The following is a 27884-nucleotide window of genomic DNA, read 5'->3' as shown; positions in this document are numbered from 1 at the left end:
ACCGAACCGCCGCCAGGGGGGGGGCAAATCAATCAATCAATCAATCAATCAATCGTGTAACGCTGCAGAAAAGTTACCAGATTAAGGCGACAGTTCAAAGCGAGGCATTTTACACTGCCCAAAAATTAAAATATTAAATCTACAGCTTCAATTTCAAATACTGCAATGACGACACTAAAGCACAGCACAAGATTATTTCTAATATACAGGAGAAATTCCTTGCCCAGCTTGCTAATGCAATAACCACAAGAAGAAGTAAAATGTGAAAGTGCTCCAGAGCGCAAAATATTTTATTTAAGAATTTACAGTGTCAAATCTTACACTTAGGAAAGATCAGGGGCTCCCAGCTCCGAGGAAGCCGCGGGGAAGGCGGTTGCTTGGCAGTCTCTACTGAAAGGAGAACAGAGCGGGCAGCCTGGCTGAACCAGACAAAGCCAAATGTCTGACTGGGTTTCAATTATAAAAAAGTAAACGACACCGACTGCTGCTGATCACGGCTGGAATTGGGTATGGACCATTATGCAAAAGTTTCTAATCTCCCCAAACAGCGTTGTACTTCGGTTACATACAAACCTTTTGGGACATACGTAAGGCTATCGAGATCTCAGAAAGGTGGTGTTATCAGGGAAAGAAAAAAAAACGTAATTGGGGACCAACACTGGAAATTCCACATTCACATTATTTCTACTCAAGGGCAGAAATTCAAGTAAAAGCAAATCATTTGGTGGCAAGTTCTAAATAAAACATGACCTAACGATTTAATAAATATTTAAAGTTTATTTCTCTCTTTGCAGATAATTCAGATTCATCAGTGAATATGAATGTTGCATATCATGGTTTTCAAGATTTTCTATATTAAACGTAAAGATTTTAAAGTCCAGCGGTAGAGGTCTAATCCATCTACTTTTAGTACGTTTGAATTCAGCTGTTAGCTAATCTAAGACCTTGGGCTTTTTTAGTAATGGAAATTCAAGAAGAGAGTATTTTGCAGATTCTGGCACTCAACAGGAAGGAACTTAAACCACTTTCAAGCTGTTACCACCTTAATGATATGGTGCCAGCAGTTTGAGAGAAAGCAAGTAACTGTATTGCACTTAAAAGAACACTCACTCATCAAACAGTACAGCGTCAGCTATTATACAGAGAGCTTCTTCCAGACTATACAATTTGCTTTACAAGTAACCTAAAACCACAGACTACATACATACTGGGTAAGATCCAAATCCAATCAGCATTAGATTACAGTCACAGTTTTCATTCAATATAGGTCGATTTATTTGGATGAGCTGTGGCCCCAGCCCCCCTCACCAAAAGTCTCCCAGGGGAGCATCTCCCGTTTCACACCCCAAACCCCAGCCCTGGGCGATAAGCGTTAATTGTGCATGGTCCTCTTAAGGCCACAGAGTGTTCCGGTACAATGTGGACATGGTTCTTCCCCCTGCTGGGAGGGGAGCAGCCTTCAGAAATTAAGGAATCCCTGAAACTATGTCTTTGAAGGTCACACTAATAGGTTTAAAATTAATTTAAGGAATAAATTGCCTATGCAATTTACAAATAGTTTTTGTAACAGACAGCAACTATTTCCTCCCTTGTGTCTATTCTTCATCACGGCAAAGCTATTTCTAGCCAGTTTTTTAAAAAGGAAAAGTTACATATATTATGTTTGGTAATGATTTGCGTAGATGAGGTGCAAGTAGGGAGACCCATGTGAAAAAAAATCACCCATCATTCGATTGCAGCCAGTACTGACACCATGTGCTGTACGATCGAATAGTTCTTTGTATACTCAGAAAGTGAGAATTCCAAATATAAAGCCATTGTATTCTACTTCAAGGTCGGATACTTCCTCTGGCCAATTCTTCCCAGCCTTGAACTTCCAGTGACTGCAGGAGACTGAAAAGGGGGAACAGGAATAAAAAAAATACTCTGTAAAAGTGTCATACTGGAGACAAAATGCAAAAAGATGGCAATAAAGCTCTGAACATGAACCTGTCAAACAGGTGCTAGACTGGTCTATGTGCACATTTAATGTTCATGCAAAACGAAGACTCTGCCAGGTGATGTTGGCTATCAAAGCTCAGCCACCCTTCCGAGGCAGTAGATTTTCACAGCAATACACATTTAAACACTTTTCATCTCTGTGGCTCCAACAAGGCAAGAGAAACTCATCCTGCAGCAGCAAGAGCCTTGTTCTGTGTGCAACAAGCCTCGCTGTAACGCAGGTACCTGTGACAGCGAGACGGCCTCTTCTGTCACACAGCCTTTTAACCCCTCGCACTGGGTTTCAGAGCAGATGAAAGCGATTGCAGCATAGCAGCTGCTCGTTCCATTAACTTTATCTTGCAAAATCACCAAATGCTATAAAGGCAGGGAAAGCTGGGGGTAGGGAGCGGGGGAAGGAACAGAGACTATGTTCAAAAGGCATCCGGGAAGGGAAAGGCGGAATTTGTCCTGATTATTAAGGCCATACCAAGTTACTTATTAAATGTAGGTGTGGCCTGCAGTCTCTTAAAACAAGTAGGTTCAGCATGACTACGATTTACTCAAGCAACATTTCACTACTTAGTTCAACTGTCAGGGCTGACAAGTCCATGGTTCTGTTTGAGTTTGTTCAAAGCAAAGAAGAGGCCTTTACTCACTTGTGCAAATTGAGAGGGGTTGTAGAACTGTACCGTTCCTGCTGCAGGTCCCCCCGAGGGCGGTGCGGCGGCAGCCTAGGAGACACGTAACACCCAAGTTACGGATCCGCAGAGCTCCACTGCCCCGCCAACAGTTTGCTTAGTCATACAGAGAAAATATTCACAGTAATAATGCCGACAATATGGACAGCACAGCGTAGTGTAACAACTGCAAAAAGTGCTGGTATGGTTTGCATCCATATCTTTCATATTGCTTGCTTAATGTAGGAACTGCCAAAACAACATCGCATGCATTAACTGTAAACAGCTCTGAAAATCCAAAGCATGCAAAACCAAAACAAGACACCAGTGCGACTTCACTGAATTAGTACCTTCTGCTTGTTAGTACACCTTAGGGCTCGCCCCCAAATAAACATTTGTGTTAAGTTTTGCTTTACCAAGAAATATCAGAAAGAGTTTGTGTCACCCCTCTATGGTGATCCCCTCAGTACTGGAACTTAGAGCAGAGATGAAGCATTCCTTTAATTCCTACAGGGGCTTTTGCAGATTAAACAGGCAATGATAATATTACTGATTTGAGACTGGCAGCAGCAACGACAAGGTTTTGCTTGTGTGAGTCTTTCAAGGAGTTTTTTTTGGGTTTTGTTTGTTTAAAATCAACTGACTTCTTTGGCTGATCTAAATTGTTAAGTGAATCTCTCAGGAACATGAACAAAACCAAAAAAGCATGCCTGGATTACATGCATTCTCATAAACAGAAAAAAATCTGAAGACCCTGTTTGAGTGTTAAAAGGAACACGACATCATTAGTCACTTTTAATGTTATTTCTGTGAAATGAGAAGAGGGGAAAATGACTGGAAGTAGCATTAGTAAGTATTGGAGCAAATGCAAAATAAAGAGGGGAAAAGTAAATAAGTTAACATAAATGAGAATAGCCAGCCACATGTACCTGATTAAAATGCTGGCTTACTTCACGTGATAATGAACTCATTGAACTAGAGCGCGAAAGCTACAAAACAGCAAGAACACACAAATACAAAAAAACACAAATAAAAAAGTCGTCATGCATGTCACTGCCCCAAGCTTTCAGTTGTTTTATTTCGTTCTAAAAGTCTCACTGCCAAAGGTTAAACCAACCTCAAGTTAAAAAAAAATGTAAAGCCAGAAGTTAGTTTAAATCAAAGGGACTTCTTAAAGCACAAAATTATGTAGCTATAGAAAACACTTAGTAGGAACAAAGGTAATGTTACTCTGCCTGGCACATGGCAACCTGCTCTTCTCTTTGTGTCTCACACTGAGTATTAGTGAAATCATTCGCATGCACCAAGGCAAGAGACCCTCAAACCGCTACTGACATTTTACTCTGAAAAAAGCTTGTAAAAGTCTATTTCTATAGAAAAATGAGATCACACCACAGAACACAGGACATGGAGGCTAAACTGATTGTGTGGACTCTGGTCTTTTCTGTAAAATTTGACACAGTCATGGGATTCCATCCTGGCCAGTCATCAGCAACTGAATCAGTCACTTGTTTTAGATGGCCCGTGTTAAGTCCACTACAAATTTATGGTTAAAATATGCTGCAGAAGTCATTAGCTAATGAATTAAGCCTTACCTCGCCTGACTGGGAGCCATCAGGGTTCGAGACGGGAAGTCCAGACCCAGGAGGAAGGACTGCAGAGTTTAAATACTAAAGAAAAACAAGGCACTTTTATCTTTGTTACTGTGATGTCATTCCACATTCTGCTGTATTGATCCCACCGAAGCAAAATGTTACTATACATCAAGCCAGGTGCAACGTGCAGTGTAGGGCTCCTTCCTATGTTTTTGGTCCCTTTAGTCACTTTTCAGGGACTTCCCACTTCCATTTTCACCTGCGTTTGCCTTCTCCAGTTTTTAACTAAAATGTAGGGATTATGTTTGCGTGTAACAACAGCATGCTTTGTATGTACTGTGGCTAAGAAACAACTACTCAGAATGATGAGGACTTTTTAATAGGAAGTTTGAACTATACACACAAACCATTCTTTCCAACCCACCTCTGGTTCCGCAGCTGCAGCAGGATCTGCGTTGGTTTGATTTGCAGCTGGTGCGTGTTCTGGCGCACCACTGCCTTCCATTGGCTGCGCTTCTCCTGGAACTACAAATAAAGTGGGATTTAGCCAGACACACCATACCAGGGTGTTTGATTTCACAGAATGAGAAGCAGGGACATCAGCAGAACTGAATTTCTACAGTATCAAGGTTCTCCCAGGAGATAGGTAATTTAAAAACGGTAGTGTCAATGCCTCTAGATGCCCCAGTCTTGTTACACGTCTGCAAGCAGGAGATGCACACAGTTCATACAGATAATCTTGGTGCAACACAGTACATAGCAAAAGCAGAAAAAAAATGGTAAGTGTGCAGCTATTTCCCCAAATAGCAATCCTGGAACTAGCAACAGGTGTCAGAAGTGAGCACAAGATGCTGAGCAATGCAGGAACACTACACAGTTCAGATTTTGCTATTTGCATGGCCTGGCCACTCTGCAATGGGTACAAGGTGGGAAAGGCAAAAGAGAGAGAACCCCTTTGCTTGCAGCATGCAGAGCTGGGCTTTACTAATCCATTTGTTTTACTGCAGTTCCCAGACTAACTCTACTTGCAAAACAAATCGGAGTTAAGAAGATTGAACATTCTTAAATGTTCACTAAAGGCTATGTAATACACACCGTCAAAAGACACTTAGAGAACTACACAATCATAAATAACCATGCAACCTCCTTCCAATTTTTTCCACTCATGACACACCTGAGTTTGGAACAAACACATTTGCAGGAATTGGCATTGGTGCCAAGGGGGCAAAGAGGTCTGATGGCGCAGGAACGGCACCGCTTGACTTGGTTCCACCCGGATTCAGGACATCAACATAACGAGCTCTGCTTCCAGCTAAAAGAGAAAAATTCAGAAAGAACAGAAATAAACCTTCTGGTCGTCATCACCGTGTCCGTTTTGAATGGTCTGCTGCCTAAGCCATCTTTCAGAATAAAAAAAGAAATGCTCCAGGGATACAAATGATAATACCCAAGTCACTACAGAGTTGTGACAGCAATCACAGTGCAGACACTCGGCAGAAGCAAAGCCAGCAACAGCCACAGCTCCACGATATCACCGAGCTGCCAACTGTACCCAAACAACCCCAGAAAAGCCAAGGCTTCTGTCTTCATGTTTTATGCAAGGGACAATTTGAAGCCTTCCATGCTTCAAGCACCAGTGTTGTCTGTTACCTGCTCTCCTGGAGAACATGTTGACAGGGGCACTGGCTGGGCCTCCAGGTCCAGCTGGAACAGCCTGAGGAACTTTAGGAAATCCTGTTGGAGGTGGCGGGGGAGGTTTACTCTGCAGAGAGAACAACAAAATAATGCAACCACATCACTGACAGATTTTTAAACCAAGTATTTGTCTGACTTCTCCTTTTCCTTACCTATGCCAGAGCACATAAAACTGGGTATACAGACACAGACCTTGTAGCGCAGGCCAGCATTGCTCATATTCCATCTGATAGCAATGCCACTTAGGATTAGTTACAACCCATCTACACTCACTCTAAAAGAAAACACTTACAACAGCAGTTCTTATCATTTCTTTGTGTTTGGAGACAGATCCTTGAATTACAAGGATGGACAGGATGTGTGATTTTCTTTGCTTTACAATGCATTACATATTCAAAACTATAGACTTTTCTTTTTTCCCCTGTATTGTTTGCAGTTGTATCTATAAAGAGATATATTGGACTAAGTTTACTCTAAACTCACTTGTAAATTCAATCACAGTTACTGGATCCACACAGGGAACTAAAGATACAAAAGGTTCCATAAGGATGTAGACTACAACAACATGTAAGCTGTTCCTTAGTTTCAAAATGTTGCACGTTTTAGTCCAAATTCAGGAAGAGGCAACTCTTAAGAGCCAATGACAGACTGAAGATAACTGTGTGTCAGTACAGGTTTCAGTTTTCCACTCGGAGAAGTAAAAGTCTCAGATTTTTACCTCCTCTTCCGGTTCATCCAGATTAACCCAGCGTTGTTTCTGTTCATCCCAAACAATCTACAAGGAAATCACAGTCAACAGTTAGGAGTTCAAAACACAGCTGTTCAACAAACAAAAATAATCTTGTAACATTTTTTTTTTTTTAAAGAGCCTGTCTTTAAATAAGCGTAACCTTGAAAGTTTGGCACACATTTGTTTACTTGTCAAAACAATGTTCATCTGTCATCCAAGAAAACACATTAAAATGTATAAAGGTTTTTGTGATTAGGGGCCTTACTGATTTGTTCTTGTCATCCGGAAGGTGAGCTTCATTCTTGCCTTTTCCCATCAGCCAGCGAAGCCAGTTTCCACCAGTCTAAAAACAAATTCATCTATTCAGTTAATTATCTCAACCCTTGTCTTTACAGACAGATCAAAATAAAAATTCATGCAGCAATTCATTTTCTGTTAGAGGCTCCAACTCTGAGCCCAGAGTTGAGCCTAATAAATAGAAACAGTTTAGTCAGGACCTCTTAAATCAGGACCTTGGACCAGGAGTTACAACACAGACTAACAGATCTCCTCTAGCTTCTTGGAAAGTTTACCTTTCTTGGTGCTGGCTCCTTTTTAGTTTCTTTTTTAGTCTCTTTCCCTGCAGGAGCAGAGGGAGGAGGAGAGGGCTGGTTTGCGGCAGAGTTGGATCTTTCTCGCCCCACAGAATGAGCAGAGGACTCTGACGTTGTTCGGGATCTCCGTCCGTAGCCCTGTATTACAAACACACAGGCAAGTCCAAAGTTGGCACTGCTGAAGTGATGGATTGCATTTCATTTTGCTAAGCAAATTCCTTCTTTGGAAAGTTATTAAGAGATACAAAAGCACATAAAAAATTTAACATAAATAAGAACAAAGATTCAGTGAAAGAGCCTGCTGGTGGCATACCATATGTGCTGAAGACTGAGATGCGGATCTGGATCTTCGTCCTGGTGCCTGGTTAGACATAAAGCCAGGACATGCTTAATAAGCAAACAGCTAAATATCTGACACAACATTCACTTTTTATCACAAATTCCCACACAATTAAAGATATCCCAGCTGGTTATTTGGGTACTTCTATCTCCTCTGGCATGGGAGGTGCAGAAAAAGAGCTGAAGTCTGGTCAAGTAACTGTACTATCATGTAATTGGTCCATTAGGAAGAGATAAATCAGGGTAACCAGCCCACAAGAATAAAGAGAGAAAAATGCTGCACCAAGCCGTCACTGCTGGATTTTTTCCCCCTCCAACGTTAGGTTGTTCTTCTAATGTTTGTATAGCAACTCAAAAATAAAAATTAAAAAAAAATAATACTATGTATTTCAAAAATAGGCTTGGGATTTTGATAAGCACCTTCCACATTTCCATTTATGGCTGAACTGTAGTCAATACTACGCTTTTAAAACCAAGTCACAGAACTGTCTTTAGGGCCTTCCTGATGTATGCTACAAGCTCTTCTGGCTATGAAGAACCATTCTGGGAGATGGAAGAGGAAGGCAGGGCAGAAAAAGATCAATCTAGTTCTTCAGTTTTATTTTTTTCTACTAGTTCTTCATTATTTATTATGAAGGGGAAGGATAGTGGGAAAGAAAAACTAAGCTTCAAGTCCAAATACACTCTTGTGTTTGCAAAGATCTGCAATGAAGCTGACAGTTGTGGAGAAACGTATGAAATGAGAGATACCATGCTGGCCATTCTGCCATAGAAATCCTCCTCTCTCTGTTCAGGGAAAGAGTTTTGTGAAGGAGAGTCCGGGGCAATTCTCTGCATTCCTTAAAAAGCAAATTAGATTCTGTTAGCTGGGAGGAACACAACACCACACACAGAAAAGCCCCCAGGCCCCACAACAACACTTTAAAGCCAAAAATCTTCACTAGTTATGAACTGTGTGCTAGAAAGCACCTGGTCTTTTAACAAAAGTGAACTGCAGTTGCTGTGATTTTTTTTTCTCCTGCATGGGTATTATATTTGTTGTAAGCAGAGTCACAGCAGGCTCTGGGTTGCAACCATTGCTTTGTGGCAGTTTGAGGTTCTTCCTATCTCTAACACAGCTCTGCCAAACCTGTGCCTGGTTCTGCTGTCACAGAATTCAAACTGATCAGCGTCCCAGATGCTGATACCCAGAGGCAACAAATCCCTGAGCCTCCAGTCACAGACCCTGCAAACAGAGCTGGCAAGCCCAGAGCACTCGGTGATGAGCTGTTAGGGGCTAAATGACAATCTGCTGAGTCTGACCTCACTTGCAAACTAAACCAAATAAGCAGGATGAATCCTATAACTTCCCACTGATGTTTCTGTACCGTTATATGGTATGTTTAAACTTCATAATCCAAGACTTATTATTTTCTAAATATTGAGATATTTTGCAATATTCCCCAACATATTTCATTCCCCCTATAATGAAGGAAAGCTGTTTACTCCAATCCCAGACCTGTTTCCAGGTTTGTCTGCTCTTCTGTCCGTGGTTCAACTTCTTGCGGCGGCCCTCCCGGTGGTAGCGCTGACCCTAAATACACTGGTGATGGTTCAATTCCATACGGATTTGAAAATCCTGGAGGTGCAAAGCCAGGTCCTGACTGAGAAGCAACTGAGTAGAAAGGGACACTTTGGACAGGTTCCTGGTCACCAGGAGGAATCATCGCAGCTGACCCAGCAAGGACGGCCTGAGGTACTGCAACACAAAAGTGAAGAGTTATAACTAAACAGAAATTCCAGCATGTGAACCTTTTACCTTATGAATAAAATGACACAATGCAGAAGTGAAATCGCACTGTCTGCCACTCTCTGAAGCCGTTTCTTATACCAGAAACCCGAAACATTTTCTTTTCTCTCTGTCATGAAGAAGAATATCAAACACTAACCTGAAGGCATCAGCTGCACACTTTGCATCTGTTGAGCCATGTTGGGTAACAAGGATGCGAACAGGGGATTTTCAGCACCTGGACCCATGTCCCGGCCAACTCCTGCTCCATCGCACTGACTGGCACGGTCTAATTCAGAGCTTGGAGTACTACAGGCGTATGGTGGGGGGGTGGATCTGTCTGTGTTATAAGCTATTGCACCCTCCTGCACGAAAAAACAAGATATTAATAACAGTACCAGACATTAAGTCAATAACCAATGGAACATATAGCAAAGGAAATCTTAAGTCAATTTCTAACAGATCTCTATCTGTCACAATCCAGCTACACTAATTCAAACACAACTTTTTTGGGGGCAAGCAGATCCTTTGCTTACAGTAGTTATTGCAGCCTAATGAGCGTCCCAGTTTCCCTTGCATTACATTTCTAAGAACAGCCTGTTTCATAGAATGTACACAACCCTTTACCAATTCTGTATTGAATCTTAGGGCGCTGAAGTGTGGTAAATCCACTTGGTTTAAATCATAACACTCGCACTTCACAACATGAATATATCATAAGGTCACTCCGTGTGCTTCCATAATTAGCGGTATAAACATAACCATCTAAAAAATTGCATTTACACTAATCCTTAAGGAGAATGCTTCATGTTGAAAAGTCCATTCTGTACCTTGATCTGTCCATCCACATGTCGAAGCCTTACTAACCATGAAGGTTCTATAGAAGATTCCTGCTCTGGCTTTTCTTTTATCTGTGGGTCAAACAGCCGTAGTTGTGATGACATCTGGAGAAAGGAATCATTGTAAAGTTTCAGTTAACCAGCTGACAAAGGGGATTTCAGCCACAGCTTACAACCTACAATACGAAGCCACAAATACTTTATTCTTCCTTATGTTACCTGGATTAGCTGGCCAATAAGCACAGGTGAGTAGTAATGTGGATCTTTAAGGACAGTTCTGGAAATCACTTCACAATAATGGAAAGCCTGAGCAGCAAGTCCCATCTCAGCCAGTCGGCAAGCATAGATGAATTTGAAAACCTGTGGAATGCAAGCACGTGAAATAAACACAGTGGTAGGAACATTCTTATAAGTATCAAATGAAAGGCAGTCTGTCGTTTCAGTGGAAAGCTCAGATATTCCATTACCACATCTACAGTGTGCTGGAAAAAATAAAAAGAGGGAAGAAGCATCCAATTCTCCTCTTCCACCCAACATACCCAACAGAAGTTGTTATTTGTCTACAGCTAGTGCCAACACATTCTGCTGGAATTTTCCTTTTGGAATATAGTTATGATAACAACCAAGTTTAAAATTCTGAAGTTCAGAACGAACAGATAAAAATGCAAAAAGAATACTTAAGTAACAACGGGAAACAAGCCATCTTGCACTAAGTTATCCACGAATGTTTTATGTTACAATGGATAAAATATTTGCTGTGCTGAATACAGTAAATGAGAGATTAAAGCCTTGTATAAAACCTGCCACAAGAAAGACAAAAAGAAACAGCTCTTCACCTGGAAATTGGGCAAGCAGCCAGGCTGAGTTCCCAGTGACTGCGCATACTCATAGGCTTCTGTTCTTTGAATGGCTTCATTGGTGGCAAACTTAAAAAATGGCAAGCTATTTGAGAATGAGAGAGGAAAAATATTATTTAACATTAAGATTGTACATGCTGACAATAAATAAATAAAAGCAATCAGAAATAAAGTCAGAAACATAGTTCTATTAGACATGAAAATATCAATAACTTCTACTCCTCAAACGAGGACAGGACATCACATTAAAAAAAAAAATTAAAATAAAAAAAAGAAAGCCAAACCTATGATTTGATCCAATTAGGACGAGCTTTGTTGTCTTCCTTGTGTAAACTCCAAAACCAACTTGGGCCATAAGGTAACAAAAATGAGCAGCATCCAGCAGGCCTTTGGAAGCTGTAGAGAAACAAGCAACAGAACTCAGGATAATTCCTCTCGGTGGCACAATGCAATTCAGTGTCCCGTACTGTTTTGGCTTTGCATTCAAATATCTTCCCAACAGAAACACCCCCACAGAAAACTGTTCTACTTCACATCTCACGCAGCAGTTGCTTGTTTAAAAAATAAATAAATAAACGGAGTAATTAAAGCTTTTCCTTCAGTCATCCCGCTGTTCATTCCCCAGGAGTTACCAAGAGTGTCTCCCATGGTAGCAATTGTCCTGGATTCCAAGTCCACATTATTGGTCAAGTTGGATAACACCATTGCTAGATGAGGCCTCCAGTCTCCCCATTTCTCATCTCCACAGCACTAAAATCAGAACAATTACCGAGTCAAATTAGTGGCTGTAGCTCTGTGTGCATTTCCACCTAAAAAGGACTAAAACAACTCATCCGATAATTCTAGGAGAAGCACATGGGAGGATTTCTGTTGTGAACTACACTGCTTACTGCAGCACCTCTTTAGTCTTGGGTGCAGCTCACACTGGGCTCTTACCGTGGACGCTGCCGGCATCCTTCCCGACATGAGCTGGTACACGGTCTGCAGAGGGTCGTTAATTGGGAGACTGTTGGCAAATCTACAGAGACATTACACAGAAAAACAAAAGAGGTGAGCAGGTAAAACGTACCGGAACCTAACTTAGCTTAAGAGAAGGAAGTGCTGTTTGAAAATACTACACTGAATAAGTGATTGCCCAGTGGATAACATTCCAAACCAGAACATGACTGTTAAGTGGATCTGCTCAAATTAGGGAAAACCTCAGCATTCTCCCCATGCCAGCTGACAAGACCTAGTACATTATTTTACAAGCTCAGGAAGCTGAGATAAAGTTTCTCTGTCTACAGACAAAGCATCCACAAACACATCTGCTTCTTTTGGGAAAGGAGAACGAAGGGTATGACAGAGTTACTTGGCTTTAACAAAGGTGACAGCTAGGGTTTTGCAGAGTTTTTTCAAGGCATGACTAACAGCACATGTCAAGCGAGCCCACAGTGACACTGTACAAATACCCCTTATATGGAACAAGGGGCACAGAATAACTTCTCGGGTTTAAGTTAACCAGAAAGTCCCAAAATAAAAGGTAATTATGATAACTGAATCTACAGGTAAAATTAAAGCACAACTCTTGCATGAGCTACTGAGTATAACTCATGATTTTGACATTAAGATGTCTGGGCACTAAGTCTCTACCTCACTAGCAGGACAAGTAGTCACATTGTACTAAACAACAAGCAAACCAGTACCTGGTCATAACTCTCGCGTGTGTTCTGCTGTCCATTTTGCTGGCAAGTAGCAGAGCATGACCCCACAAACCATGCTTCATGGCAGACTCCAAAGCATCCTAATTAACACAGGAATTAGTTTCCTGGGAACAGGTTAACATACTACTCAGATAAACAATGACTGTTTTACAGTAGTACTTTGGGACTGTATTTTAAAAAATGTCTGTTTAGATCACATGAATGTAATTTTGTTTTATATTATGAACTGCAGGGCCTAACATTTTTCCATATCAGTGTAATGCAGTGCCATGAAATTGTAAGTGCACTGCAAGGAGCAAAAATTATTCTAACTGATGTCTAGAACTTTAAGATTTGTGAAAAATAAGTAAACAAAATGACACATGAAGTATTTAAAACAACAGTATAAGCATTCACCTTCTTGCGGCCATAAAGCAGCAGCTCTCTGAATCTCTCTGTCTCTTTCTCAAGACTGTCAATTGTGGTTATGAGACTATCAGTGAGAAACGAGAGCTGGGCTTCACCAGATTCTTCCTCCACTTGTTCCAAAGCCTCGTTAGTGAAATCGATCAAATTTGCCTCATTAGGGGACTTCCCAGGAAGCCACACTGTTTTATGATCTCGAAGCAGAAGTTCAGCCAGGTCTGTTCCCACAACAGTCTAAACATGCAGAGAAAAAACAATTAAAAAAATCCCTTATTTCAACTTTGCCTTCATTATTTGTCACTTGAATAATATGTGAATATCAGCACTTCTGAGCGCCTGAGGACAAGTGACCAGTTTAACTCTTCCATCAAGCTGAGAACTATTCAAAGTCACTACACTCATATTACTGTGTCTTACATAAATAATATTTTGAGTAGAAAGCATTTTAGGATAAACATTTGAGCAGTGAGACATACCCCATTCTGCCTGCACAACAGTACAATGAAGTCCCAAAGCAGACTTGCAGATTCTTTGTCAATTAAATTTTCATTTTTAAAGCACTGTGTAGCTTTATTTTGTGCAAAATTAATAACATCCACTTTATGGGTGTCATCCCTGGTGGGGGGAAAAAGAAAGAAGAATGACATGTTTTTAGTGAGACAAACAAATATTCAGATCACTATTGTGACTGGCATGAGGAACAAATTTAAAGCTCCCATATTATCTAAGCAGGTCAAAAGCCACAAATATTTTAAGTCAGTTTAAATCCTACAGTTTGTAGACAATTAAAAGTTTGATGAAGAAATGAGCTCTGAATGCATGAAAGGTATTTCTGAAATCTGTAAGAACATACTTAGCAAGAGGACCAGGAAATGCTCTCATCTCTTCTTGCTCTGGAGAATGTTGTAACATAGTCTAAAACACAAATACAAACAGTAAGACATTCTTATGAGTTTTGCAACCTGCACAAGGGTAACAAATGCGGGAATCTACTTTACATGGAAGTCATTCTGTAGCAAGGTATTAAAACCTGTCTTATATCTCCTTAACAATAGAAAAGAATCATGGAATCATTTAGGTTGGAAAAGACCTTTAAGATCATTGAGTCCAACCCCAAACCCAACACTGCCAAGCCCAATGATTTTCCTGATGTTGTTCTAGTATTTGTGTACAACTCTGCTCCCTCCTAGGGATATTTTATTCATGACTACATCATCTCTCAGGAGCAGAATTTTTAAAGTTACTGGCTTACTTATGATTACGGCCCCGACAGATAAATATGAAGACACACGACTGACATAGAAAAGCAAAAGTCAGGAAGCTACAGATCCAAGTTTCCTTCTCCCCTTCCAAAAAAATGACCTGTATTGAAGCACCTCCCTTTTTCCTTTGAGACTTTACCTCCATGCTGTGTATTTCCACCAGAGCTGGCTGTCCTTCCGAAGGGAGGTTTGGCAGCACTTTTATTAAGAAGCCCCCAGGGCCAAACCTGGCACAGATATGAGGCACTGAAAATTTCTCAGGCGTTGAGGGCCTTAAAGGTGCTGAAGTGGGGAGAAAAGATAAAGTTAAGAACAAGTAGCTGGTCTGGTAACCATGTAAACTTGCTGACGTATTTATCCAACTCAGTAATCCTCCAGTACCAGTGGAAAAAAACTGCCATTCAATCTGGCTGAACTCTATACACAACAATTAATAAAGATCTTCGGAAGGTTTGCAACGCTAAGAACAAAACTAGACTACAGAACTTTAAAATCCACTTATTTTCTCAGTGCAGAGGATTTGATTGTCTAAGACACATTTCTGTGATCTCCATACAAACAGGACATATCTTCAAAGAGTTAATGATACACTTCAACATACTCTGGAAAAGCCTTCCCAGAGAAAGAGTGTTTTGTTCCACACTGAAAGGGTAAGAAGAAAATGTGGATAAATCTAAAGTTTAAGTTAAACTTTAATTCTATTCCCCATGAAGTGCAAGCAGCATAGTTAAAAATCTATCTGAAAAGAGAGTTACAATTGTGAGTATGCAGTATTTAATAGCAAACACTGTCTAGCTACTGCTGCCGTTGTGCGATATAACCAGGCTTCAGCAAGTAAGAAATTATTCTTACACTGGAAAGGAAACGAGACTTTGTTCATGTGTAATTACACTGTAAACCAGCCTTTTTTCCCCCGTTAACAGCTTCAACAAATACACTACAAACACAAACCGAAGTGCAAACTACTGCTGGTAGACAACCTCACAAGCACGGTGCTGTCCCTCCTCCCGCCCCAGTGGTGCCAATACCTTGTTCTACCGCCGGCCAGCCCGGTTCAGCCGCGTAGCCGTAATCTGTAAAAGGCTGTTGTCCATCAAAGTTAGCAGGGTATCCGCCATACGGATAATCTGTGTGGAGCGACACTGCCTGCGCAGTAGTTTCATAGGCATTAGCCGTTAGATCGTGATTACTTCTATACAGCTGGCTCTAAATAGATCATATTAGTAGTTGTTAGCAGAGAGTGGAGTTACACAAAGCAAGTGATACTGCAAGCGTGACTCAGGACAGCATCTCCCCCCAGCTTCAGTTCTTCATACTGTTCATAAACCAGGTTTATTACATCCCTGCATTTGAGAACGCTGCCCTGCACGACACCTGCGGCAAGTATGGTCAGTTCTGTCACGACAAAACGTCTGTGTGCTGGTGTCCAGAATAACATTCTAGAAATGACTTACAGGTTCGAGTGTTGCTGTATCAGCCACTACAGATCAGAGTCAGTGTTCACCTCTGCTGCAACACTTGGACAGAAAATCTTAAACTGAGATTCTCTTACATCTGAATGTCTAAATGACTTTGTGTGCCTCAAGATGAACATCTAAACGATCTCCAGTACTACTTCCAATATTACTAAATGAATTGGAGTTCAGACTGGAAAACCACCTAAACTTCCAAGAAATGCAGCAACACATGAGACTACAGCTAAAGTGACGTATTCCACTAGCAAAAGAGTATACGTCAAAATTTCCCAAATATCCTGCGTTTTTCAAGTGTTTGTACTTATGGCATAAGCAGATGAGTAATCTGTTAGATTTGGGTTTTCCTTTTAAAGCCAAAATAGCATCATACAAATATGGAGTTAGTCTTTTAACACATGCCCAGGTCAGTAATATCATTCATGCTTGTGAAAAGCAAAATGACATGAAACTGAAAGCCAGACACATTATCAACTACAGCCAGGCACAGTGAGGGCAAAGTTCTCACAAACAACAAATGGATTCAGTAGAGGCAATTTTCCATTTCTCTGTGTGTGGTAACTTGCACAGCTGAGTGCTGATTTTGGTTAAAGCTCTCTTGACAACTGCGATAAATGTTCAAAACTATATTACAAAACAGGCTTAACTTACAGAATAAAAGTCTTCAAAATACGTATTCCCCGAGATAAACCCAGCAATATTTCTGTATTTCTAATGTTTCTCCCACCCTGAACATAGAGAAAGACTCAACTCAGCTGAAAGAATACTGGATGTGATCATTTGAAACTCACTTGCTGAGAGCGAGAGCTGAAACTGCTCTGGTGACTGTGAACGCTGCGGGAGCTCCGGAGACTGTGCCCGGAATGCTCACTGTGGACACTGCGCCTATCGAAGTCATCACCATAAGGATCTCTATGAGGTTCAGATTCATCATCAAAACTTCCAGCAAAGCGAGGGTCATATCTCCAGTTATCTTCATACCGGTCATATCTGAAGAATGAAGAAACACACAAAGTAAAAATGAGCACAGCCACCCGTATCCATGAGGGAAGTGACTTCACTGTGTATCTGGCAGGAAGAAAACTGCACCTAACTTCAGACTGGCTTTTAGATTAATTACTAGATTGAGGGATTTTTGGTTTGGTTTTACAGTATACAAACTGACATTTCTCCAAATTCAATCAGAATACTCAAGATCAAGACCAACATCATAACCAGAGTCTGTTCTAGGAAAAGCCACAGGATGTTCACCTGATCTGAAAACACGTCCTACTGCCTTAAATCCTCAGAATGACCTGACAGCACATCGGTTTTACCTCAGTGGCCCATGTTAAAGCTACAGAAAGGACCAGCAACATCTATCTGTGAAACGTGCAATACTGCATTTCAACAGTCGGCTACAGGACTCACCTGAATTCCTACAGAATATTGAGAAGATTTTACTAACAAAACTGCATGATACCCTGAAATTCCGCTGCCTAATACAGCTACCACAACAGTTGATAAATTCTGAAGGCTTTGGGACAGACCTTCAGCAAATAAAGTAATATTTCTGGTAGTGCATGAGCAAAGCCTCAGCCTTTTTGCCTTAACACCTACTGCTATAACTTAATTTTCTGGTGACATATTTGACTATGGGGGACTCAGCCCTTAAGAAACCGGTACCAGGTTTTCCACCTGCACTCAGACAGACACATCAGTTCTCTAATCACCAGCACCAAGGCCACACGCTGCCCTGGATCTGCAAACAGCATTGAGATAACATGGACTGAACGGACAAACCTGCTGCCGTATGGATATCCATCTCTCTTCTGGTAAGGGTTATGTTCAGCATCATACCAATACCTCTGGTCATAACCTCTAGGGTCTCTGTATCTGGGGTCGTACGCTGATGCGTAGTGGTCCCAGCGACTTGGATCTTTGGAAAATAAATGGTTTAGGTATTGGAAGCTGTTGTCTACAAGCTTTTTCTAGCCCTTTCTCTTTAGTTATACACTGATTTGGCCTTAAAAGCATATAGCAAAACCAAAATAATGTACTTAAAGCTATGTAAATATGTCCACTCATTTTCAGTTAAAACAAACCAACCCACAATTAAAAAAAATCAATGTCACCCCTTTCAGACAAACATGGTTATTATAGTTAGCTAGATACTCTTGAAGGTACGGTGTTCACCATCACACAGATAGATCTTTTCTAAAAATTTAAAAACTTGCTTGCAACATGATTACTCAACAAGTATAAACAGAATCTTTGTGATCAGTCTTCAGAGAATCATGCTAAATGTCTCAGGATGTACACAAATGTTGCTTAAAATCCTCCCAGGCACTAGACAAGCAATTATCTTCAGATTCACAACACCAGTATGTCTCTGTGAGCATTCAATAATCATGGACAAAACCAAATTCTAGTCATGAGTCAATTTCTGTTTATACCCCCCTGAAATCTGCCTGTAGGTTACACATCAAGGATATACCCCAGTGAATGACAGGCTTGCAACACATTGAAGAAAACTATTCTGTAGACTTACATGGTGTGCTTTCCCAATGGAAAGACAAACAAGTCTGGTACTGAGGAAAAAAACCTGAATTCATTTTCTATTTACTACTTCTACTGAATAAAACCCTTACAGTGAGGAAGACTTGGTTGTAAGAACTCAAGTAGGCCCAAAGATCAGTTTTCAGCAAGAATAAACTTATTCTTCCTGGTTGTGGAAAGGGTATCAGTTTCATTAACATGTTCCCATAAATATTTGCATAAACCTGAAATTTTCTATAGAAAAATTCAGAGTTCATGTTGACATCTTACCTCCGTAATCATATGAGTTGGGGTAATAACCTGGATAATAGTCACTCCATCCAGTTTTTGGATAATAATCTTCAGTATACCCTTGCCTGGAAGAAAGCGCACAGGTATCAAAAGTTACTATTCCTCCTTCCACCTCTTCTAAAGTCAGCAGGAGATATGAAGAACTACATGCAACAATTCATCAGGTGGAGTTTCATATTTAAATGCATTTACAGGAAACCAAGGAATCATAAAATTAAGACTTTACAAACCAATATATCACTAATGTGTTGTGTGCAACAAAAAGCTGACAGCCCTTACTAAATACTAATCTAGTGATGTTTGTAAATGTTACATTTTTAATTTGAAGACTGATCCATGAGTGAGCTACCAACAACAGACAGATACTACAAAGGTCTCCATCACTTCCAGATAGATAACTGGGGTTCTTTCTTGGAAACCTGCAAATCCATCCACCAGATAATGCCACAGTAACGTTTTGTCATTAATTTGAAGCTCCCACAAATCACTTATGCAATAATCATCAGGAAACAGTCATCTCTGGAAGGTGATTTACTCAGTTTGGGAAGCGCGTACCTAGAGGAAGGCCGGTCGGAGCAGTGACTGGCTCTGGAACTGGGTCGTTCAGGCTCCGCATAGCGGTAGCTCCCGGGCTCCACGTACGCTGTGCCGCTCTCGTAGTGTCGGTACCGCGGGTCGTACTGCCCGTAGCTGTCATCCTAGAAAAGAGATGACGTGTGCGGTGAGAAGCATCCTCCCTCCAAGAACAAATCTTTAAACAAGTGATCATCTACACCACAACTGTGATACCTGAAGTGATTAACAGACTACAGCACAGCTGTTGATACCCATTGTGGCAAGTATATTCAAGTCTATTGATATCCTACACTTAAGAAAAAAACCACTATGTCTGGACTAAAGGCAGTTCAACCACTACGCTGGTCACTCTGCTAAACTGTCAGTAATCCAGGCAGCAGACGAGAACCAAATCTGAACACGTGGGCAGCTGAGACAGTTGTAACTGGCAACTTTTTCCAAAGAACCAGACAAACTGCGATCAGCTGACATCTGTGCAAACTCAAATCGCTTTTAGTAACTACTTAAAGTTTTTATAACCTTCGTATTATAAGTTTTGTTACTGCTATCTGGATTTTCCCGACAATTAAATACTCAACATGAATTCTATGCTGAATGTTGATCATGACACAACTGTTTAAACTCATAATTCAAAGATGAAAATTACTGATACACACTGACAGCAAGGGACAAAAAAATTTACCATGTAATAAAGATGAGCTGCTGTTCTGGGGTCTGCAGGAGGATAAGGTGGTGGATACGGAGGCTGGTAAGCATCGTAAGGATGTCTGTAGTAGTAGTAAGGGTTCTGGGGTGGACCAAAGGCCTCCTGAGGGGTCTGCGGCAGGGACGGACGCTGCAGGTCTTGCTGCGCACTTGACGTGACCGACTGACTGGTGGTAGACGGGGTTGTGGAGGGTGGAGCACCCGATGGCTGCCCAGACGCCGGCTGTTTATCAGGACTCGCCTGATTGTACCTTGTTGGCTGCGCTGAACTTGCCTCTTGGGAACCCGCAGGTTGTGGATGGTTACTGAGCACCTGGTTCTCGTGCTGCTGCAACGCCTGCGTGGCTTTAGTCCCTGTGGCACCCTGGTAGTTCAAAGGAACTGAGGATGGCCCAGAAGATGGTGGCTGCTGCATGTGAGCTGCTTGCATTTGTGGTGGAGATGGCAACACTCCCTGTACAGCTCTGTCTGATACAGCCTGCACATCTTTTGTCACCTGTTGATAGAAATGTTGGTTGTCATGCATCTCAGGACCCACCTGACCAGCACCACCCGCTGACTGTTGAGGATATACCGGACCACCAGAAAGTGATTGATTATGCACCTGTACAGAATTACTTGCACTGCTTTTTTCCAACGTCCGTGATACTGTGAAGTCGAGCACTCCAGCAGCTGCTTCTTTGCTATTTGAGTGATTTGCAGAATTATTAGCCTGTACTATAGAGTTAACAGGGGACACCAGTGCATTTGCACTTCCACTGGGGAGATTCGTCCCAGGAGAAACAGATGAGTTAGACCCTGGCTTGCTAGCAAATTCAGGAACAAAACCTTCCGTATTAACATTCTTTAGCCCTTCTGGAGCCAAATTAAGCGGAGTTTTCATAAGCAAGTTTGCAGGCTGATTAGAAGCAGTATCAGAGGAATTAACAGGGCTTTGTAATAAATTATGTTTCAATAGACTAGTATTTGGAAGTGCATTAACTAATGGAGATCCAACTTGCATCGCAGGTAATGGCATGTTTTCCCCAGAAATTATCCCACCAGCATGTGACGTCTGGGGACCCATTGCAGGCTTGTCCCCAACCCCAGAGTCCTTCATTGGCTGATTGTTTTCATTGCTGCTGAGCTGATTAGATAGAGAAATAGAAAAATTCATTGGCTGAGCCAAGTTATAGCTTTGATTAGGCTGAGCAATCAGGATAGGCTGATTTTGCAAAGACTCTGTAGGTGGAGAAGACAACAAACTTGCATAACCGGAACTTGCCTGAGACTGAAGTGCCTCCTCTTCTCCCATTTTGGGAGGATTCTCAAGATTTTCAGAGGATATATTTCCATCTTGGGAAAGCTGCACAGGAATAGTCCCTGGTTTACTTGGCTGCTGATTAGACGGGACTTCTTCTGGTGGCTGAATGACTTCCACAGTTTGTTTGGCAGGTACGTACACTGCAGGAGCAGCAGGAGCCAGAAGAACATTTCCCCCAAAATTAGGTAACTCATTATGAGCCCACAAAGTTGTCGCTGGGCTATCACACTTCTTAACTGCCCCCTGAGCTCTTGTTGAGGACCTCCTCTCAGATACTGATTGTAAGTTTTCCATAGTAGGTCCAGAGTGCAACATATTTCCAGCTTCCCCAGTGACTGCAAGGGGCAGTGGGTGTACCTGAGGCATGAAAATAGTTTCCAGATTATCTGGTGGCTGTTCAAGATTGCCTGGGGATGCGACCGGCACAGCTGTATTCTTCTTGATATTCTTCTGGTTTGAGTGGTTCTCTCTTAATTCAACCACCATCTTTGCTTGGTCAATCTCTGCAGGTTTGATACCAACTCCATGGGATCGCACAGGTTCAAAAGAACTATTTGCACTTGTATGAAATACTCCTGTAGGCTTAGGAGGACTCGGAGTTGGAGGCTGGGACAGATTACTATGGTAGTTCTTGCTCAGGTTTAGCTCACTTGAATCGCCTCCCAAAGGAGAGGAGTCAATCTGTTTGAAAAAGGTAGCAGAAGATTCTTCATCAGGCTTCCCACTTTCTTGCTGAATAAATGTACCGACTTGCTCTTGAGGCCTTGCGGAGCTAGAAGCGCTCCTATGACTGATGCTACTGTAGTTTGAAGATACACTGTCCGGTCGGACAGGGTGAGGTAATGAATCAGGTGCCTCCAAATTTGGTCCTCCTTCAGCATGGCTCACAACAGCGTTCTTGGGAAGCGCGTGACCTGGAAAGGATCCGTATCTGTAGAGATCAGGGCCTGCAGCCGGGGGTGCAGCACTAATGTTGTGGGGTTCGCTTGGCAGCACTTCTTGATTCTGAATGCACTCCAGGTTCTCAACGTTTTCATACTGTGAAGCCCCATGCCCAGACGTGTCACCTATACGTGTCTTGTCATCACCAGCAAACATAGAGTGCTTAGCGGCCTGTGTTTCCTGCTGACTTACAATTTTAGGAAAGTACTGGGCATCCATTCCTCTTTGTACCATCTCATTGGCTGAACCTGTACCAGTCTGCGCCTGAGAGAGAACATTAGTTGCAACCCGCTGAGGATGCATTGGTGGGTGATACAAAGATGCCGAATTCGTCTGACAAGCATCAAACTCTGTTTTCTCAACTATGTAATTTTTTTCAGATGAAAGTATTTCTTCATTTTCTGCCTCATCCCCTTTGAAAAACATTGAGAGAGTTCCTGAATCTCGATCTGCAGGAACAGGTCTATTTGATGTTCCAGACATATCTGGAGACTGGTTTTTAGGGTTAGTTTCCTGAGCTGCTGGAATGACAAAACTGGAGTCTTGCAATGGTGGCTGTGGATAGAACTGTTCCTGGTATGGTTGATTTAACCAAGCATTAGTCATTTCTGCATTATGCCTAAACACATTTCCAGGCTGGATGCTGTTCATGTGGTGACTATTTGCAGAGCCATTTTTCCCATTCTTTTCACAACCAACGGATAAAGGCGCTTGCATGATATTTTGTGGAATACCTTGGTGTACAGGAGCCTGCTGTAAATTTGTCTGTGGAGGAGGATGAGAAGTGCTAACAGAAGACTGAGAAACATTCTGAACATCAGTCTGAGAAGACAGCTCAGGATGGGGCATGAAATTTCGAACCGGAGACTGCAGGTTACCTGGAACAGGCCTCCACTGAGACACAGGCTGCTGAGGAGGTGGAGGGAAGAGTGCTGTGGCATTGGGTCCTGAAGGAACATCATTTGGATCTCTACTAATGTCTTGTCTGACTCCAGGTTTGTTTGATGCAGACACCATTCCAGGATGCACACCAAGAGAATTTTCAACTGCTGCTCCTGTATTATAATGCAACGGTACTGCAGCCCCATGGAGTCCAAGATCTGCATTTGGATGCACTTCTGCAGTACTATTTATAACACATCCTGGGGATGGTGAAGGAATTGGAACATTAGAAAATGAACTGGTGTTTATTCCTGGTTGAGATACAGGAGCTGATAAAGATGTATGCGGTCCATGAGGATTGTCCCCTGCATGCGATGGTGAAGCATGCAAAACAGCTGGCTGTGGAAACCCTGCCGGGGAAGAGCTTTGCATAACCAACGCATTGCCCTTGGATGGATTATCTAAGGGGGAACCCTGTGGAGTTTGTCTGCCAAACGCAAAAGGGTCTGTCACAGGCTGCACTGGGGCAGCTGGTGCATTTCCTCGTTTCCCGAGTGAGCTGTTTCTCCAGTACATGTTCCGGGCGATGCCTGCGGGAGGTGGAGCTGCGGCTCCCGCTGGAACAGGCTGTGGAGGCTGCTGCATGGTGGCCTCAGCAGGTCAGGCGCTGGGCGACAAACTAGTAGTGGGTGCCACAGACAGATTCCTTCTTCTGCCCTGTTAAGGCAAAATGACAAGTCAGTTTCCTTTCTCACAATACATGCAGCACTTCAGCAAGTTCTACTTTAGAAACAAAATTACCCAAGGAACTTGAAGTGAAAAATATCTCTCCTCCAAAATGCATAAAAAATGTACACATAACATTGTATTTCTAAATCCAAGCCCAGTATTAATGCTGTGTGGTGACAATGCACATTCTTTAACATCCTCATTAACAAATAGTTCAAAGTAAAAATAATTAAACAGTTCAGTCGTGTACAAATGTTAAAATCTGAGACTGTTGAAGCACCAACGGTGTCACATTTTCCCCAATTTGTTTTAAGCACAAGTATGGAATCACAGACAAGACGCAGCAGCAGTCCGCCTGCAGCAGAACCTGCAAGCACTATGGCAAGCTCAATTTAATTAGAATGAGTTGAGAAACTATTATCTAGCTCTAATTCTGTTAGAGACAATCTTCAGTTCTGTTGCAGCATTGCTGGATGTGAAGGCACCTTTTTTCAGGTAAGATGAGAAGCAAGCATCTCAAGAAAGAATTAATCAGATGTTATTGCCCTCAAAAGAACACAGTCCAGTTTTGTTTTAATAAAGAAAACCTTGGGTAGGACAATAGCATTATTTATTTTGAGAAAGGCAACTGGGTTTTCATCACTAACATTCTCTCTTCTAGATGAATGCCTCTTAGTAAAGCTGTATTTAAGAATATGAAAGACAATCAACTCCTCCCACCTAGTAATTAACCAGCTTTCTCGCTTTAGCACTAGTGAGACTCTGGCCCAGTGTCAGAGCTATGTCTGTGTTTCAGGGTGGAAAGGACGGGCACACAAGTATTCCAACTCTGCCAAGAACTCCAAACAATACCCGTTGCAAATTTGGTACACAGGAAGTTTGGCAAATTGTAAGAAACACATATTTTTCAGTTTTATCAACATTTAACAATAGGGGGCAGGGAGAAATGCTGAAAAAACTGGAGTTGTTCTTCAGAACGTGTCCAGTTCAGCTTAGCGAAGATTTAGCAGCACGTGAGCCTTGTTTTCTCATAGCACACAACAAATACAGTTGACACTGTGTAGAGTGAAGTACCCATGGCAATTGTGTCACATCAGATGCACTTCTGTTTATAGAAGACACACAAAAGCTGTGAAAGTTTAGGTTTTTTGAGATTCAGTATCTTGTCAGTAATATAATGGGAAGCCAGAAAAGCCAGAGGTTGGTAATGAAGACAAAATTTCGATAACTATAGAGAAGTTCAAATGCAAGACACTTCTGGTTTCTGGTCAACAAAAACACATATTGAGTGACCACTGCCTAACACCATGTATTCCATAAAGGTTCAGGACTAAAAAGTTTCAATGAAAAGCATACTGATTGGTACCACATGAGCTATATACACTATCAGATATCGGTAAAATCTGTTCCGCTCATCACTGCAGAATCCAACAGTCCTATGAAGAATCCAGGTCCCTCTTCCAAAGGCCTGAAGTAGCAATCAGAATCTCTCAATTTCTCTGCATATCTATATGTTTCATAGTCATGTCTTAAGTTAAGACTTTGTAAATTGTTAAAACTTGTGTTTTGTTAAAATGGGATGGAAGACCAGAAAAGCATTAAATAGAAAGCTTCAATAGTTTCATGCTTTAGTTACATCTGTCTTCAAAACTTCTTTTCAATCCACAGCTGCCTGTTGCATTCCTATCAAGGAACACTTCCAAAAGGGTTTCAGCGCTTTGCAATCTTGTTTTCTACAACGAGGTGAAGGTTTTCCAGGCAGCCACACTCACTATCAGCGTGTTCCCAGGGAGCCTTGACCAAATGACCCCCCCTCTGCTTCCACACGCTGGAGAAAGCCCAGACTGTTCTGGACATTCCCAGTTATTTTTCACCATGTTCTCTATTGTATTAACTGCAGAAAAAAATCCTCCCTCCCCACTTCAAATAAACGGATGTTTTTTTTGCAACACACTGCAAAGTGGGGAGGGAAAAAAAAGCTCATTAAAACACCTACCAAGGCAGCTACTGCCTGGAAAGCACCCACTTAAAATGTTGATGTCTATTCTACCTAACAGTTCTGTTCTTACTAGAAAAGTTGTTTCTGAAATACAGCCGAGCACAAAAGATGACTATTTTTACAACTTAAATACTCACTTTCAAATTTCTAATGCAGACTGCACTCCTCACAGTGTCTTATCAGATGTACACAAAGAAAAAAAATCCCTAATACTTTACCACATTTTGGTAACACCCAGTACCAGTAATTAGCTAATTGAAATAAGTGTAGAGCTCTACTTTAAAGCGCTGGCTTGCCATTCCTATAACAAGGTCTCTGATGTTGTGTTAGAGAAGTTCAACGTGAGGGTATCAGATTCCTTACAGATGGAAAGTTAATATTAACAGACTGCACACAGTAGTAAAAGCACGCAAGACAGGAAGAATTAAGGCCAAATAAAATGAACGTGCCCATGTCACCTAAGTTAAACAGAAGATACCAACTCGGTGATACTGACCCTCCCTCCCTCCAGCCCAGTATTCACAGAAATGCTGATTTGAAGAAATGTATAAATGAGAACTATGTAAGTTAAGAGCAATCCATCTCTGCTTTATCCAGTTTAGAAATTCTTCATGTTCAGCAGGTTCATTAATGGATAATGCAGAGCAGCCTGCTAAACATTAGTCACCAGAAATAATAATTACAGAAGTTGTTTCCAAATGTGCAAGAAAATGTTACCAAAGAGAGAAAAAAATATATATACATATAAATACATATTAAAACTATCATCTAGTCAAGGCTGTCAATAAATTACACCTGACAAACTCTATGGCTGTGACTGGTTTAAACTCCTCTGTGAAAATTTATCTGCATGAAGGAATAAATTATCTGGGGGGAACTAATTTAATCCTATCTCTAAGGGGCATAAGCTAAGTAATTTATTGTTAGACAAGAATAGGTATGGCAACAAAGTAGGTTACAGAATACTAATATTAATTCTCATGTGTGCCTATACATATGTACATGCACAGGTTTGCATATGTGTGTACGTAACAAACAATAAATAATGTGTTAACGCACACTGAATTGTAACAACACAAATAACGTGAATAAAAAATGCCGCTGGAATCTCAAAGACAAGAGTAGCTGAAAAATGAGATTTGCTTTTTTAAAATTAGTATCCGAGGCACTATATTTTTTCAGATTGTTTTTCTGTGCAGACACCTGCACACATGTGGATGACGCTCAGACTGATCACATTCTACATCTTTAGTGCTGCTGATAGTTCCCTACCAGCTTTCTGACAAACACCAAGCACATTTACAAGTGTTGTTCAGTGAAAAGAGCTTTTTGGGAGTCAAAAGCAGAGGGTTTAACACGATCCACAGACAGCAGGACAAATCACTCCCATTTGTTGGGGAAGGGAGACCCCCTGGTCCCTCCCACCAGCGGGTCCCGGGCACTTCCAGGCAACTGCCCCACTGAGTCAGCACCGGTTGCTGCTCCAGTCAAGCCCAGACCCGCGACACTGAGCAACTCGAAGAAACAACCCTGAGTTGCGACAAGTCGTGTGTCTCAACAAGGGAAGCACACGATACGGGACATCAGGCGCTACTTGTGGCCGCAGGATCTTTTTCTGTCCCCCTCCACACGGAACACTCCTGGGACACCCCGAACCCGTCGGGACGGCTGCAGTGACTGCGCAGGACCCGCTGCTTCACCCCCCGTGCGGCACCGCGACCGGGGCCCGGGGCCAAGACCGAAGGAGCACCGGCCACCGCCAGCCGCGGGGCCCGCACCTCGGGCCCTGCGCTCCACATGGGATCCCCGCCCTCCGGCTTCCCCCGGCCCAGCGCGCCCCTTCCCTCCGCCGTCCCCGCGGTACCTGGCAGCCCCCGCGCCGCCGGACGCCGCTCAGCAGCGGCCGCCCCCCCTCACGGCCGCAGCACCGGCCGCCTCCGCCGCCGCCATCTTGGCACATCCGGCTGGGCAGTTCCGCCGCCGACGTGTCACGTCGCGTCG

The 27884-nt window shown here is 42.2% G+C and overlaps 1 protein-coding gene across 6 annotated transcripts; it reads right to left on the bottom strand.

The window, feature by feature from the left end:
- Nucleotides 1-263: 263 nt before the first annotated feature.
- SEC16A (SEC16 homolog A, endoplasmic reticulum export factor) lies at nt 264-27884 on the bottom strand. 6 transcript variants are annotated; one of them, XM_065853528.2, is made up of 33 exons: nt 27748-27884; nt 21293-23872; nt 20006-20524; nt 19303-19445; nt 18727-18812; nt 17701-17836; nt 16710-16908; nt 15475-15652; nt 14586-14728; nt 14038-14099; nt 13661-13799; nt 13176-13418; nt 12762-12859; nt 12013-12094; nt 11709-11826; nt 11361-11472; nt 11056-11161; nt 10439-10579; nt 10211-10324; nt 9541-9745; nt 9111-9350; nt 8363-8451; nt 7587-7634; nt 7253-7411; nt 6946-7023; nt 6669-6725; nt 5906-6017; nt 5430-5567; nt 4680-4780; nt 4256-4330; nt 3590-3649; nt 2640-2714; nt 264-1893 (listed from the first exon to the last, which is right to left on the bottom strand). In XM_065853528.2, the coding sequence occupies exons 2-33, from the start codon at nt 23798-23800 to the stop codon at nt 1825-1827; spliced, it is 6633 nt and encodes a 2210-aa protein (XP_065709600.1). In that variant the 5' UTR covers nt 23801-23872; nt 27748-27884; the 3' UTR covers nt 264-1824. The 6 variants fall into 6 exon arrangements, with proteins under 6 accessions (XP_065709600.1, XP_065709595.1, XP_065709598.1 ...); XM_065853523.2 differs by having other exon boundaries at nt 20006-23872; XM_065853526.2 differs by having other exon boundaries at nt 15475-15592; nt 20006-23872.

This window comes from Patagioenas fasciata, chromosome 20 (assembly GCF_037038585.1).
Source record: "Patagioenas fasciata isolate bPatFas1 chromosome 20, bPatFas1.hap1, whole genome shotgun sequence".
Classification (NCBI taxonomy): Eukaryota; Metazoa; Chordata; class Aves; order Columbiformes; family Columbidae; genus Patagioenas; species Patagioenas fasciata.
This window is presented reverse-complemented; position numbering and strand designations above follow the sequence as displayed.

Coding starts and splice junctions, on each gene's coding strand:
- SEC16A (XM_065853523.2), bottom strand. CDS start 23,800: ATGCAGCAGCCTCCACAGCCTGTTCCAGCGGGAGCCGCAGCTCCACCT. Junction 11,162..11,360: donor CTAATTGGATCAAATCATAG/GTTTGGCTTTCT, acceptor ATTCTCAAATAG/CTTGCCATTTTTTAAGTTTG. Junction 4,781..5,429: donor TGTGTTTGTTCCAAACTCAG/GTGTGTCATGAG, acceptor CTTTATTTGTAG/TTCCAGGAGAAGCGCAGCCA.